At 31.6% G+C, this 16,652-nt stretch overlaps 4 protein-coding genes across 4 annotated transcripts; 3 read left to right on the forward strand and 1 right to left on the reverse strand.

The window, feature by feature from the left end:
* Window positions 1–887: 887 nt before the first annotated feature.
* eIF2gamma (eukaryotic translation initiation factor 2 subunit gamma) lies at window positions 888–6,750 on the forward strand. Its single transcript, XM_065498817.1, has 5 exons — window positions 888–1,104; window positions 1,643–1,817; window positions 4,611–5,065; window positions 5,561–6,216; window positions 6,293–6,750. The coding sequence occupies exons 1-5, from the start codon at window positions 1,039–1,041 to the stop codon at window positions 6,369–6,371; spliced, it is 1,431 nt and encodes a 476-aa protein (XP_065354889.1). The 5' UTR covers window positions 888–1,038; the 3' UTR covers window positions 6,372–6,750.
* Window positions 2,385–4,534, forward strand: Su(var)3-9 (Suppressor of variegation 3-9). The gene has a single exon (XM_065498818.1). The coding sequence runs from the start codon at window positions 2,598–2,600 to the stop codon at window positions 4,236–4,238; it is 1,641 nt and encodes a 546-aa protein (XP_065354890.1). The 5' UTR covers window positions 2,385–2,597; the 3' UTR covers window positions 4,239–4,534.
* Window positions 6,751–7,803: 1,053 nt separating the features above from the next.
* On the reverse strand, window positions 7,804–15,769 carry LOC135949303 (uncharacterized). Its single transcript, XM_065498820.1, has 7 exons — window positions 15,485–15,769; window positions 11,125–11,278; window positions 10,874–11,061; window positions 10,224–10,818; window positions 9,979–10,160; window positions 9,159–9,337; window positions 7,804–9,069 (listed from the first exon to the last, which is right to left on the reverse strand). The coding sequence occupies exons 1-7, from the start codon at window positions 15,595–15,597 to the stop codon at window positions 8,429–8,431; spliced, it is 2,052 nt and encodes a 683-aa protein (XP_065354892.1). The 5' UTR covers window positions 15,598–15,769; the 3' UTR covers window positions 7,804–8,428.
* On the forward strand, window positions 11,550–14,261 carry LOC135949302 (nuclear transcription factor Y subunit gamma-like). Its single transcript, XM_065498819.1, has 2 exons — window positions 11,550–13,147; window positions 13,214–14,261. The coding sequence occupies exons 1-2, from the start codon at window positions 11,798–11,800 to the stop codon at window positions 13,610–13,612; spliced, it is 1,749 nt and encodes a 582-aa protein (XP_065354891.1). The 5' UTR covers window positions 11,550–11,797; the 3' UTR covers window positions 13,613–14,261.
* Window positions 15,770–16,652: the final 883 nt, after the last annotated feature.

Consider the following 16,652-nt stretch of genomic DNA (forward strand, 5'->3'; position numbering starts at 1 on the left):
CATATTAGCAAAAATAAATGTTTAGTATTAAAAACTCAAATATCTTAATTCTTTAATAACTTTGTTATTACTGCGATTTTAGAGAAACTTAGCTCAATCTGTGATCACTCATTTTTCATATTATACTGCGATTTTAGAGAAAATAAGCTCAATCTGTGATAAATCTTAAAAAAAACTTCGATTTATTTAAAATAATTTCAAAATGCGATAGCTCATATTTCATACAAGAAATCGATTATTGGAAACTCAAATATATTAGATCGTTAATAACTTCATAAATACTGCGATTTTAGGGAAAATAATTTCATACTGCGATCACTCATATTTCATACCAAAAATTGATTTTTAGAATAAATACTCAAATATCTTAAAAAACTTAAAGTAAGACTGATAATTTATTTTTAGGCAATTGGCAAAATGGAATGTATATTCTACCCTGTTAAAGTCGTCATCAACAATCTTTATTGACAAGGTATATTGCAAATAACATCTATTTAACTTTCTATTATTGGGAATTAGATTATGGGAAGCCAAATTCATACATATTTTCTTTTAAATAATTTCCAAAAATCTCTAAAAGTAAAATATTTTTTTTCAAATCCTTTCATAATTAAGCGAACAGGGTTTGCTAGTATATATATAAACGAAAAATAAGTTGTTAAGTAATACATTTCTACAAAAAAAAAACAACTGTAGATTACGTAAAACGTCTGATATGAGGGTGATTATTTTTTAAAGAATACAAAATATAATGCATTTTTTCAGCTTTTGTATATATTAGAAATATATAAAAATGTGGCATCACTATATTATTATATTGTGGCATTTCTGACATTTGAAACATCTGGCATAACAAAAAATTGTTTTTTGTATGTATATTTATCTCTTTCTCTCCCATCAGAAAGTTAAAAATCGTTCCGCTCAAAAATTTCATAAATTCTTTTTAGTGTCGGTAAATTTTGATGTTAAAGGCGTAAACGAGTTTGTGGAATACTTTTATTAATTATTTGGATAAGTGTAAAAATAAAGAATTGAAAAATGTCCACAGCGGAAACTCAGATTGGTGTCAATACAAATTTGCAACAGCAGGATCTTAGCAATTTGGTAAGTGTAGAAAATAGCAAATTGAAAAAGTGAATCTCAAACAGCAAAAAAATTGAAAAAGGCAAAATTCTTACAAAAAGTTTTTAACGAGTTATAAATATGACATTAGAAAATGTGATAAAATCTGTAAATTGTTTTTACTAAATACTTAAGTTACAATCCTTGTCTGGCTAAATGGTTTTAAACAAATCAGGTAGTTTTCCAAAAATTTGCGTGGCTTGGTTTTCTGCACGTGGCGTTTTTATCGTAAATTTCATGAGGACATTTTGTTTGTGTGGAAATTTCCTTTCAAAATGTTTTTTTCGTGCATATATATTTGCATTATTTTGTAAAAAGTCTGTAATTCTGCCAAAGATTTGTTTTCTGATGCAATTATTAATATGAGGATTCTAACCTCAAAATTTGCCACGACAATTTAATGTTGTTTTCTTGTTGCTGTCTGTCAGTGTTTGATCTTTGTTTTATTGCTATTTTAGAAAATTGTATGACATGAATCATTGAACAAAGTTGCTAATAATCATTTATTTTTTTGTTTTAGGATGTCAGCAAATTAAATCCTCTCTCTCCAGAGGTAATCTCGCGTCAAGCTACTATTAACATTGGTACAATTGGTCATGTAGCCCATGGTAAATCCACTGTGGTTAAGGCTATTTCAGGTGTACAAACTGTACGTTTTAAAAATGAATTGGAAAGAAATATTACCATTAAACTCGGTAAGTTTTATAAACAGCATATTTTTAGATAAAATAATGTATGTATAATATAGACGCTTTCAAAGAGCTACAGGTGTGTTAGTCCTCTAATTAATGTTAACATTTTAAATAGATATAGATACTACAACACAATTTTAACCTGGTAGCTCTCTGTCAAGCATTTTCTATAAATGTATCTGAATGTATCTCTAGTCTAGAAAAATATTTAAGGAAGAAGTATTGTATATTTATAAATTTACATAAAATCAACATTATTCCCTATCACTTATTTAATTTATACATTATTTATGCTCTTAATCAACAACATCCAATTCATTTTAAGCAAATTGACAGAGTTTACAATTTCATTGTATAATTTTTAAATATGTACTATATACAATTAAAAACGGCATTCCTCGTACATGCATCTTTTCTAAACTCAACTATTTCTGGGGCTGTGCAATGCGTTCTGTAAAATTTCTTCTTTTTTTATTATCATTTCACTTGTTATAGTAATAACAATAAATTGCTGGAGGTTTTTTGTTTTCAATATTTTCTGTTTCGAATTTAATACTCTTTTTTAAATATTTGATAGGGTATAATAAAATTGGTTTTGAAAAAACAAAATTGTTTATTTTAGTATTTTGTATTTTTTTCTTCTTAGTTTTGTATTCATTTACCAGCAATTTAACTTATTTTTTTTTCGTTTTTATTTTGCATTTTTTTCGGTTCTTTACTCGCAATCGTTTTGTGTGCATTTCCGTGTCGGGAAATTTTGCAGAACGCATAAGCCAACAACGCATGCAAGCTCTGCTAGCATCTCCCAAGTTATTAAGAGAATTTGAGGCAATTCAGGATGCTAAGAAGTGGCAAAAGCAAAAACAACAGCAACTGGTGAGAGAAATGCATCGACGCGCACAACGTCCCCCATCTTCTACACTGTCCCTTACTCCTGACATAACACGTATACGCGTGCCCTCCACAAGCCCCAGCAGTGGATATGAGAGTCTTAACGACAACTCTTCCGTTTGCAGTGGAGACTCGTTTATACGTAATCGGTCTCCACTAAAATCCTTGGCCGTTAGTTTAGTCAAATCAAATGTAGCGAATGATGTTGCAAGACAAAAAGTCCAAAAACGCCGTAGAAGCTCTCTGAGCAGCGACACAGTTAAATCAGCCAAGAAACTAAAACAAGAGTATGTGATCGAAAACATTGAAAGTTTAGAGTCCGTCAATGGAGAGCCCGTATTTTACGTCAAATGGTTAAACTATTCCAAAGCAGATAATACCTGGGAGAGTTTGAATAATTTATTTGAATGTGCTGTTCTGGAAGATTTCGTTGAAAATATGACGGTTTTATATGAATCTATTATAGCCAAAATAACTCAAGACTTTGCCGAACAAATAAAAAACGAATGCTTAAGTCTGAAACCATCAGATATAGATTTCAAAGATATAGACAGTTTTGACCCCCTGAAATTGAAAGTTGATTTAATATTGTTGGCGCAATTCATAAGTGTAAAATCACGAAATCAACGGGAACAGGAAAAAATTCGGCGTCGCATTCTGAAAGCATTGCTCCTGGAACCGTTGCATCATCAAAGGAAAGAACAATTAAGTTCCATACAGCAATGGCAAAGACGCATGAATACGGTGGAACGCGAGTCACCCATAACGGTGGAAAATACTGTTGATTTTGATGTTTTAGACCCCAATTTCGAATATATTTCGGAGAATTTCTCTGCTAAGGGTGTTGAAATAACAAATTTCCCTCCCATCGGCTGTAAGTGTGAAGAGGGTTGTGCCCCGTCTAAAAAGTGCTGTGCTCGCATGGCCAATACCTATTTTGCGTATGAAAAAAGTGGACGTTTACGCCTTTACCCGGGAGAAGCCATTTATGAATGCAACTCACAGTGTCAATGTGCAAACGATTGTCCAAATCGCGTAATTCAAAGAGGTCGCAAAAATGCCCTTTGTCTGTTCAAAACAGCGAATGGTCGTGGATGGGGTGTTAGAACTGAAAAGCCTTTACGCAAAGGTGAATATGTGAGTGAATACATGGGTGAGATTATAACATGCGAAGAAGCCAACGAACGTGGCAAGCAATACGATGCAATAGGACGCACATATCTGTTTGACTTGGACTACAATAACACGGATAGCATGTACACCATTGATGCGGCATTGTATGGCAACATTTCGCACTTCTTCAACCATTCCTGTGATCCGAATCTGTCGGTCTTTCCCTTTTGGATCGACAATCTTGACATTAATATGCCGCGGCTGGCATTTTTTACCCTTAGGCCCATCAAGGCTGGTGAAGAACTAACATTCGACTATATACGTGGGGATATAGCTGTGGATGAATACGAAAATCTTTCCGATGCTGAAAAAGTAACGTGTCGCTGTGGAGCCGATAATTGTCGCAAAGTTTTATTTTAATTTTATAACAGTCACAGACAAATATTCAAGTTATTTTTTAATACACAAACATTATTAGAAATTGTACTATATACATACATACATACATATTAATATTTTAACATTTTATATTAATATTTAAAACTGTTATTTAAGCACATGATTCTTAAAACGCCGTATTGTTTCAGTTGATTTTATTTTAATTTTACCTTTACTTTACCTATCACCAAATTCTTATTGATAAACGTTTTATTATTATTTAGTTTAAGTTTTTGCTTGAAATAAAGTTGACCAGAGATAAATAATGATACATTAAACGTTTTTTTTTTTTTTTTTTTTTTTTTTGTTTTTAATATTCTGTGTTATTTTGACATACATTTTGTTTCAATTCAGGTTACGCTAACGCCAAAATATATAAATGCGATAATCCCAAATGTCCACGACCCGCATGTTTTGTTTCTGACAGCTCTAGCAAAGATGACAGTTTGCCCTGTGCCCGACCCTCGTGTACTGGTCGCTTCAGGCTGATACGTCATGTAAGTTTTGTCGATTGCCCCGGTCACGACATCCTTATGGCCACTATGTTGAACGGTGCCGCTGTTATGGACGCCGCTTTACTCTTGATTGCCGGCAATGAATCGTGCCCCCAGCCTCAGACTTCAGAACATTTGGCTGCCATCGAGATTATGAAACTGAAACAGATTTTGATTTTGCAAAATAAAATTGATTTGGTTAAAGAGTCACAAGCCAAGGAACAACACGAAGACATTACAAAATTCGTACAGGGTACAGTAGCTGAGGGTGCACCCATTATCCCCATATCGGCCCAATTGAAATACAATATTGATGTAAGTACACTTTAAGGTTTCATGTGATTGCATAAATGGCATTCAACTTTAGTTTACTATTAATCTGACATGGAAAAGTTGATACGATTGAATTGTTTATGTAAAATGAAAAATTCACACATTCTTATAGACGCAGACAATTTTATTTTCTATAGAAAATTGTACGTATAACAGTATTTTCTATAGACAAAAAATATCAATATCAGTACTCACTCTGAGGATTAATTCTTAATTCCATTTTCGAAATCAAAATAAAGTATTAGATTTGAATTAGCAAAAATTTAATCATTCAAAGGTTGAATGAATTCTATTTAAATGAAGCTAAAGAAGAATTGGATGTTGGGAATGGATTTATGGAATGAAATTGAATTAATTCGAAGATATGCTCTGTATGCGAAAAAAAAGTACTATTTGAATATTGTTTTGATAGTGAACTAAATTTTCATATTTCATCCCTGCTATTAATTATAATCTTAATCTCGAAATTGTGTGTAGGTCTTGTGCGAATACATTGTTAAGAAGATTCCCGTTCCACAACGCGACTTCAATGCTCCTCCTAGGCTAATTGTTATTCGTTCCTTTGATGTCAACAAGCCCGGTTGTGAAGTCAACGACTTGAAGGGTGGCGTTGCTGGTGGTTCAATCTTGTGCGGTGTCTTAAAAGTTGGCCAGGAAATCGAGGTACGTCCTGGTGTAGTCACCAAGGACAGTGAGGGCAACATCACCTGTCGTCCCATCTTCTCGCGAATTGTTTCCTTGTATGCTGAAACAAATGAATTGCAATATGCCGTGCCTGGTGGTTTAATTGGTGTTGGTACAAAAATTGATCCTACCCTGTGTCGTGCCGATCGTTTGGTTGGTCAAGTATTAGGAGCTGTTGGCCAATTGCCCGACATTTACATAGAATTGGAAATTTCATATTATTTGTTGCGTCGTTTGTTGGGTGTACGTACGGATGGTGATAAGAAGGGTGCTCGCGTCGAGAAATTGCAAAAGAACGAAATTCTGTTAGTTAACATTGGTTCCCTCAGCACTGGCGGTCGCATTATTGCCACAAGAGGAGATTTAGCTAAAATTGTTTTAACCACTCCTGTGTGTACGGAAAAGGGTGAAAAGATTGCTCTCAGTCGTCGTGTGGAAAAACATTGGCGGTACGTATATTTTTTTTTATAAATTATAATTTATTTTTTTTAAATAAAATTTTTTCCTTTCTTGTTTTTATTGCAGTTTAATTGGTTGGGGTCAAATCTTTGGCGGCAAAACTATACAACCTGTTGTTGACAGACAAGCTCCAGTTTCTAAATAATAATCTTACATTTAACAAATTTGTCAAATTTGTATAATTTACGTATTCAATTTCTTGATCAAAGTTTTGAAGACAAGCTCCTAATTGCTATTAAGTCTATACAACCACGAAATACAAGCAGGGGGCTAACATTTCTTTCAAATATATATATATATTTACTATTATTACAACCAAGGTAAAGCAGCAAGCAGTCCATTTAACTTTAAAACGTTCATCATTTATACTATTGTGGTTTTCAAAAACAAACAAGCAGCAACAAAAAAAAAAAAGAAATTCATTTCTTTGTTCAATTCTTTTTTTTATGGAAAATAACTTCATTGTTAAGACAAAAAATAAACGCATTTTTTACACCACAAGAAAAACAAAACAAAACTAAAAATACATATTTTTTTTCAATTCTGGCCAATTCTGGTTACCAAGGTAAAGAAACCACTTTTATTTTTCTTAAAATTTATAAAAATATAAATACATATTTGCATGCTAGATTCTTATAATAAATTAATTGATTCGATATAAAATAGGGGCTTTCAACTGTAACAACTTTTTTTGGGTTTGTCCTTGAGAACTCTTTATTGACTTAAAATGAAAGAAAACAAGTATGGTTATCTACAGGGAAACCGGAAATATGCTCTAAAAAAAGCGTTTTAGGCGCTTTAAATATGCAGTAAAAACTTTAAAATATGCTCTTAAAATTTAAAAAATATGCTCTTAAAAAAACAAACTTTTACATAATTTTTAACCAAAAAAAAATTACTTAAATTTTCAAATAAAAATCGTTGTCTATTGGATCTGAAAACATTTTTATACATAGAAAATGTTCTTTCGACATCAACTGATGTTACAGGAGCAAATTTAAAAGACAATATTTCTTTAACACTTAGAACGGTTAAGTTTGAATTAGAACTAAAATTTGATATTTAGATGGAGCTATTATTAAAATAGTGCTTATTTTAGCTATTATTAAAATAGTGCTTATTTTATATTAAAACAAGTAAGAGAGCTATATTCGGCTGTGCCGAATCTTATATACCCTTCACCTAATTATACTTCAAAATAAAAAATTTAAATATTTTTAGGTGAACAAAAATTTTGTTTCAGTTTTTTAATTTTTTGGAATAAAAATTTTTTTTTTTTTTAGGTGAACATTTTTTTTCAGTTTTTTTCATTTTTTAGATAAAAAATTTTTTCGAATTGTTATTTTAAATTTAAAAAAAAAAATTCTGTTTTTTAAATTTTTTTTTTTGGTGACAAGCCATCTATTTTTCAATTTTGAATTTTAAACAAAGGAAGTAAAAACCTGTAACACAACAGCGAAAAATAAGTAAGACAAAATTTGTTTTTGATAAACTCAAAATATGCTATTAAACAGTAAAATATGCTCTAAAAACGCAAAATATGACATAAATATGCTCTTAAAACAAATATATGCAAAAATATGTATTTAAGGGTAATATATGCAAAAATATGCACTAACAAATCGATGCCAAAATTCTTAAATAGTTCTGAAACGTGTAAATATCTTATCCATGTGCTCATTAGACTCACCAGAAAAAACATGCATTTGCATATTTTGGTTTCCCTGGTTATCTATAACGAACCAGTATATATATTTTATTGGTTCGCTAATGAAAAATGTAGAAATTACAAACGGAATGACAAACTACTCATGAATTTTTAATTTTGTGTTAAAACATTTTGTTTGTTAAAAAAAAATTGAGCTGTTAGTGTAGTACCATTGAAAACCCCCACAGTTCCTTAAAATTATGTATGTCATGTTACTTAGTGAGAGATTTATATAGACTAGGTGCTTTTAAGTTTTAATAATCTACTAATGACTGTGTTTTCATGCTAAACATAAATATATGTATATATTCTAAATTCAGTTCGAGAAATTTGTATTCGTAAAATATGTAGTTTAAACTTAAAATTAAAATCAAATTTTTTGTTTTGATTTGTGACCAAGACTTGAACTTTTGAAATAAATACTGCTCGCGTAGAGTACAAAAAAATAAACTTAAATCTATTGCATATAAATTAATCTCATTTTAAACATTTAGCTATTTCTTGCAATAGCAATATTTACGAAGTTCCGGATTGCGTTCGTAAATACAATTGGCCTGTGAGCCATAAATATTGATTCGTGATATTTGCGAAAGTTTAGTGTACATAGTTAAATTATCTAAATTATAAGAGACACTGGCTTCAAAGAGTGAATCGCCCGGCGATACTAAAATTTGCAGCTGATAATAAACTTCGGATGAACGAGAACTGCCAGTTAAATCGGATAAATAGCCATCCATATCTAAATTGTGTTTAAATGACAACAACTCGTGGTGGGGCTTCAAAAGCAGTGCCCAGTTGATACGCTTCAAATGTAAAGGTTCGCAGTAGTGGCGAAATGTTTCAGTAGCATTGTTAATAACATTTAGTATACTGGCGGCCGCCTTAATTAAGATACCCATGTCGGAGCTTACATTAAGTTGTTGCCAATTAAGGCAGGCACACCAATGTGGCTCTATGTATGCATCTGCACATGAACGATTTTGTGGTACTGGCGTGAAAAGTGATATAGCACGATGTTTAGCCAATGCGGAAACTTCGATATTTGGTGTTGGTTCTACAGGAGTGGATTCTTCTGCCAGAGCTTCGTAGGATGTCAACTCATTGGAATTGGCTGTTGGTTTTATATTTTGAAGTTCTGTAAGCATTAATTCTAATTACTCTCAATTCGTTTTAAAGTTGTTTAGAAAATTTTTCGGAATATCTTAATTTCATAATATACTTTACCTAAAATATGTTCAAGTGTTGCATGTATATCGAAAGGTGTCGTCAATCTTTCGCTGTTCTTTACAAAATTCTGATATTCTTGAGCGAACCGCTTCTTAAATGATTCAGGAAAAGCAAAGCTGAAAAAGGGTAAACGCTCCTCCTGCTTTCCTTGTAAAGTTTCGCGTATTTCTGTAAATCTAAAATATAACAAAATATGCCAAATCTTATATATTTTAAAATAATTTTTTTTCTCGATTTTGACCCATTGTCGGTCATTGGAAAGGAGTTTGAAATGTCTATCATTAAATATCCAGATATAGATAAAAAAATATGTAGGTAACAAATCGAGGTAGTTGCGGTTTATATTAATGTATATGAGTTATTTGGAAACAATGTCGTGTTCCAGTACCTAAATCATCGTTTGTTGTTATAATTCAAATCAAAGTTTAGTGGATTTAACTACATAAATCAAGAACTAGAAAACGAGTTAAATTTTTTGCTTCGTTCTGGATACCATGGTTATTTTGAAAACAAATATGCTACCGAAAAATTTAAATAAGAATAAAAAAGTTTTTTTCATTTCAAAGGCGGACGAATGTCACGTTCGGAACTGGAAAGAGTAAAATACTTTATGGGGTAGGGTATCAAATAAAGAATGTATAAATTACAAACGGAATGACAAACATATAGCCTTACACTCTATAGATTGTGTATATACTAATTAAATATTGACCAAGCAGATGAATTCATTTTTTTTTAAATAATGAAGGTCTTACAAAAGTTTCATACAAAATTTGATATAAACCTTTAATAAAATAATAATTTGATTAATAATTACCTTATACCATGATCCGACATAAATATTAGTATAGTATTATCTAATATTTGTTTTGCTTTTAATGTTTCCAGCCATGTCACGACATCTTCATCGGCAGATTCAATCAGATTTATAGAATCATGAGAAAGTCCACCATGAAAGCTAAAAACAAATCGGGGAGTATCGCTATATTTTGCCATAAACTACAAAACAAAAGAAACTTTATGTTAAAGCAACGAAAGAAATGCCAGTACTTTGCACTTTACGTTTTTTGTATACTCCATCATAGTCAAGTGTGTGGCTTCATGATTTATGCAGTGCTCCTTACTGGAACTTAATATATTTTCGGCCTCCTGGTAGTAAGTACGTAAATAGTGATGAACTGGTTGTTTTTCGAATCCCGTTAATCGATATGTAAAAGTGCCCACCGAAGGTATATCCTCGTTGAAGGAGGTTACATAGCCGTGTTTTTCATAATCTTTCCATATCATGGGATATGCCTGATCAACGGGCAGAGCATTGCTCATGCGTTTACGTGTTTCGGGCATTTCCAGTTCTGTGTAGCCCGTTAAAATTGGCGTTAATGCTTGCGGTGTGCCGTCACCAACAATATTGTAACCCTTAAGAACAACACTATCAAGTTCTTTCGTTAGGTATTTGTAGGTCTTGGATAGTTTTCGCATAAAGGCATTACGACTTAGCGAATCAAAACCAAACATGAGTACATTGAAGTAGGCAGGCAATTCAGATGACGGGTCCAATACATTTAAAGGGTTAACATTATTCAATGGAGGCGGTTGTGGCTTGTGTATTAAGGTATTTTCAACGCCATCACGTATGCCATGAGCCATACCAAACCAACTGCCAAAATTAACATAATTAATCCCTATTTAGTGAGTAAATTTATTAACATTACCTTAAACCGTTTTCTGCTGTACAGAGTACTTTAACAAAGTCCGATGATTGCAGGATATAGGGTTCCTTTGTTTTTACCGATTTCCCATAACGTGCTTTGAAGTCACTTTTACGTATTATATCAGTAAATATACAAGTTATGTCACCATTTGCTGCTATTGCTTCGGGTTTAACAAAACATATAGATTTCTACAAATAATTGGATATTTTAAATATAATTACATACAAATTAGTTATTTAAACACCACTTACTTCGCACATTACCCAATCATCATTTGGATTGCCACAGTTAACTTTATCTACTGGATGAAAGAATTTCATTAATTCAGGATTATCGATTGGCAGCTCGGGTAAACGACATTCAACTTGGTTCATAACCGATCTTATAGAGCGTTCCATTATTTGTCTATTAAATATAAAAATTTTGAATAATCAGCATTTAACGTTGTTTAAAAAAATCAATCTGGCAACTTGTATCTTGTAAAAAGCAGAGTTGTATTAAAACGTATTATTAATCTCTACATCATCAGCAACTCTGAGTTCTTTTTTTTTTGTTGTTTGACAATTACAAGAAGAAGCTGTACGTGTTTATTATTAATTATAGTGATTTATTAAGTTAATTAAATTCTCAAAATTATTTAGCACATCAAAACGAATTTATACAAATTTATAAAATGCATAAAAAGTAAAGACAGTAATATATGTAATATTAAACATTGGATGACAAAATAAAAAGGAAAAAATTAAAAGCAGGCGTGCTGTCAATCAGCCAATTGTGAACAGTAAATTTTTTGCAATTTAACAATAATACAATATATGAAATTAATTCATAATGCATATTAAATTATTATGTATATATGTATAGAAAAAATTGTGTTTTGTAGTTTAGCTTTTTATTAATTTATACAATAAAGTTGGTTTCGGTATGTCACAGTCTGCCTCATATGGAACAACTAATAGTGCTATAAATCGTGGGGTAAAGCAACAACAGCAGCAGCAGCAACATATCACACAGTCACAACAGACAAGAGTACAAAACATCGATATGTTGTCTTATAATAACGGCAACACCAATAACAATAATAATGGCAACAGCAACATTACAGTCGTAGCAGAAACTGGCGGCAACACATTTACCATTGCCAATAGTACTACAATGGATCAAACAACCTCCATAACAAATCAAAACACAAACACTGGAGCAATACCCAAAGAAAAACCAGGAAAAAATGCCAAACAACAGCAGCCACGCAAGCCACCGCCTACTATAGACACCTTTTGGCCAACAGTACTGCAGGAGGTACAGAGCGCTGTTGTCGACTCTAAGCATCAGTCCCTGCCGTTGGCTCGTATTAAAAAGATAATGAAACTGGATGAAAATGCTAAAATGATAGCGGCTGAAGCACCAACACTTTTCGCCAAAGCCTGTGAATTCTTCATTCAAGAACTGACAATGAGAGCCTGGATACATACCGATGAAAGCAAACGACGTACACTGCAAAGATCAGACATTGCTCAAGCCATAGCCAACTATGACCAGTTTGATTTTCTAATTGATATTGTGCCAAGGGAAGATATTAAACCACCAAATCATAGAAGACATCACAATGAGAGTACGTCTTCTGCCAATAATACAGCATCAACCACCAACTCACCAGCGCCCAGTAATTCGTCAATGACGACCACCGTTTCAAATATGGTGACTGGTGAAATACTAAATGTTTCAGGTCTGCCAGTGGAAAATATATCAGGGGCAGCTGTTGCTACCTCTCTTCCGACAACGGCCACAATTACAGGAAATCTTAATCAGACACAGCCACAAATGTTAACGACCGCCTCGACGACAACAAATCATCCCACACCACAGTTACAAATTATACAACAAACTGCTCATCCCCAACAACATTTACAATATTTTATCACACTTCCAGGACAACAAACTGGTCAAGCTCAATTAGTACATCAATTACAACTACAGCAACAGCAACAACAACACATAAACAATGGCTTAGCTGCTGGTACACCTTTGACGGCGGCAAGTTTAAATTTAGTAGCCCAACAACCTCAGCAACTAATACTAACAGCAGCTAATCCGAATGCCGCACAGGCAGCAAATGTGGTACAACATCAACAACAAGCGGCTCTACTGCAAAATATAGCACAGCATCAACAACAGCAGCAGCAAGCACAACAACAGCAGCAACATCCGCAACAACAAGTACAACTGCTACAACAAGTGATGTTAACACCAAGCGGCGAATTAACCAACATGCCGGTAAGTTAAAAAACAACTCATCCTTTAAGTTTAAATGTTTAAATAGTTTATTTCGTGTTATTGCAGATAGCAATAAATGCAAATCAATTGAATTTGTTGCGGTTGCAAATGCAACATCAGCAGCAGCAACAACAACAGCAGCAGCAACATCATCAACAGCAAGTTATAATACCCACACATTTATTAACGGCTCAACAAATATTACAGCTGCAAGCTCAGGCACAAAATCAGGCACAAGCCAATAATGCGGCTACAACAGCACATATTGTTCATCACCAGCCTCATATAACACAACAGCAGCAGCAACACCATCAGCAACAACAGCACCATCCTCAAACTACCACTTCAACAAATAATATTTACATAAACTCCAATACCGTAGCAGCAAATCAGGCAACATCCGCTGCTGCCTCAATGGTTTCCACAGATCGAAATATGGGCAGTACGTTTCGAAACAATTGCTAGCCTCAGAAAAATGTTCAAGGCAATTGTTTCTTAACAAACGCCGAGGAACTGCTAAACTTAGTGTAAATTATATTTATTTCTACATGTCGTCATTTCGTTGTTTTATCCCGACTTTAAGTTAATCATTTTAACACGAGTCCTTAATTATAACTAAAATATATTTTATTGTAATTTTTGTTTAAATAATTTTATATATTTCCTTATAGGTAATATGTGTATACAATAATAATATTTATTAGAATTAAGCCACATTTTCATTTTCAGTCTTACCACAATAGAAAATAATAAGTAAATATTTCCCAATAAGTATTTTTACTGGAATTCAAGTTGAAAGCAAGTGTAATCCAAGGAAACTTAAATTCAAGCCATATGTTTTTTGTTTGAAAAATATTTAATTTGTTCAAGTTTAAAACATAATTATATTTGCCTTCATGTCAAATTCCAACAAAATGTTAAAGTGCCTGAATTATTGGGGCTTTGGTGCTTTGGTGCTTATTGGGTTTATAAAGAAAAATGAATAAAATTAATTTGTATAGAGAACTAAAGCTAATATGTATGTATAATATTCATTCAAGATAATGATCATCATGTACATATAAAATTTAAGCAAATAAATTTTAATTTGTTAATAAAATTATATATACTCGTACTTTGAACACCTTTTTGATTTTAATATCCTTCAAACATTAAAGGTAAGGCAACATATGTATGTATAGTTATGTATACATCTGTATTTTAAGTTGATTTAATAAAGTCCAGCCTTCTATATGTCGGTAGACTCCCCAGATCATAGGGTAACATAGAGACGAGACGTAATTGTCAAAAACCTAACTCATGCAACAACAAAATACATGTTAGTCAATGTATTTTTTGTTGTATTTTTGTTTGACAATACGGAGTGCCTCGTCTCTATGTCTAGAGAAACAGAATTGTCTACTCTACAGTATCAAATAAAACAGAAAATTTGCACACTACACTTGTCAAAACAATAATTTTGATACCCATATTGACCCAAAACATGTTATCAGATTGACAGTTCGATAATATGCGAACTAGTACGAATATTGAAAATAAAATTAACAAACTACTTCATAAATCGAGTAAATATTTCAATTTAATTTCAAATTAATAAACATTTACATAAAAAATCATTGAAAAATCGTATAAATCTCTATGCCCTTTACAATGATACCTCATATTATATGTGTTGTTCTGAGACAAATTTAAAAAAAAAAAAAAACGGCTCACGAACGGTTATTAATTACTAGACCTAAAATATTTTGGGAGATATCCTAAGTCGCTCTAATATATAGTATATAGGTACTTTTATTTACTTATATTAACAAAAATAAAAACATAATTAAATTCAGAAAATAGAAAGCAATCCCAATAAACATCAATTCAAATCTATTAACTTTTAAGAAACCAATCCGAAATAGGGTATTTTTAATATTTTATTCATAGAATAAATAGCAATTCTTTCAAATAAACATAGTCATTTTATTCCAAAGCTATTCTTAAATGGGCCCTTCCCCAAATACACATTGGTGTATGATTAACTTGTATCACTAAACAAATTACTAATTTAACAATACCTTGTGTAGTACTTCATTTTGTGGTACATACTGTGTTAGGTTGAAATACACTATAATGGTATATTTAATAAAAATAGTATTGGGTGTAAATTCTCGTTAGTAGCTCTTTAGTCATCACTTATGCATATTTTTTTTTTAATTATGCTTGCGACTTTAAATAAGTAATTTTATTCAATTTATTTTTAAACCCAAATTTTAAGTACATAATTCATAAAATAATGTACATAGATTGGTACTTACTATAACAATTTTTAATAGCTTTAACATTTGCACTTACATTTGACTTTGCCTGTCCACATCTTCCGTGGTTCTTGTAAAGTACAAGACACCGGCCCCGCAAAATAAAACCAGAAATACCAATTTTATATAGTGACGGCGCAATCTTCTCATGGTTATTATGGGTGTATTCTTTTACCAGCAACAAATTTATTAAATAAAACAAAGCACTAGAAAAGATATTCACTCAATTGGTTTTTTATTAGAATTAATTGGTTGTTCTTTTATAAAACCACTTTTATTGCTTTTTGTTGTTGTCCACTTTTTGCCATAGAGTGGCCAAGTCTTTTTTTGGTTTTTATTATTTATTATCTAAGGATATTAAAGGATTTATATACCATGTACATATATTTATTAAAATAAAGTTACATTTTGTTAAGGAACAAATTTTTACACATACTATGTTAAAGCCAAAGACAATTTTATTAAAATTTACTTCATTGTTTTTTTTTTACATAGTACAATATTTTTGTGGGTGGTTTTAGAAAATAAATGGGCAACTCTATTCACATCCCTATTCAAGGCAAATAAAAACAAAAATTTATCAATTTCACTGCAATACAAATATTAGACAGATTTAGATTTAGATTTTTTTTGTAATTTTTTGCAAATTACTTGTAAAAATTTTATATTTTTATTATACTTTTTTGTCTTGTCTGTTTTTTTTTTTATCAAAATAACTCAATTCTACAACAAATACATACAACTGTACAAAAAACAACATGTATTTTGTTTTTGTAAAAATATTTCCTAACTGTCAAACAGCAAAACAACAGCTGACTGAAAAAATCAAAAACAGGGGGAAACTAAATAAAGACGTGAAATATTCTTTCACGGAGTACAGTACGTATTTTATTTATATCTTGATATATGCTGATTGTTTCAAATGATCACTTTAGTATATAAAAAAAAACGTTAAATTTAAATTAATAAACTAATGTAAACATACTTTGATAGATAGAAGTCAGAAAACATATCGAGCAAATACTGATCAGCTGGCTTTTTAACGTTAAATGAATGAATTCGACTTTGGAACTGTACACGGTGTATTTATCAAGGTAAAGCCCAATGTTACATATAAATAATAAAACACTTGTATGCCGTTTTTTTTAATAACAAACTATAATTATTCATTTAATTTCACTTTAAAAAATTATAAATTTGTTAAA

This window comes from Calliphora vicina, chromosome 1 (assembly GCF_958450345.1).
Source record: "Calliphora vicina chromosome 1, idCalVici1.1, whole genome shotgun sequence".
Classification (NCBI taxonomy): Eukaryota; Metazoa; Arthropoda; class Insecta; order Diptera; family Calliphoridae; genus Calliphora; species Calliphora vicina.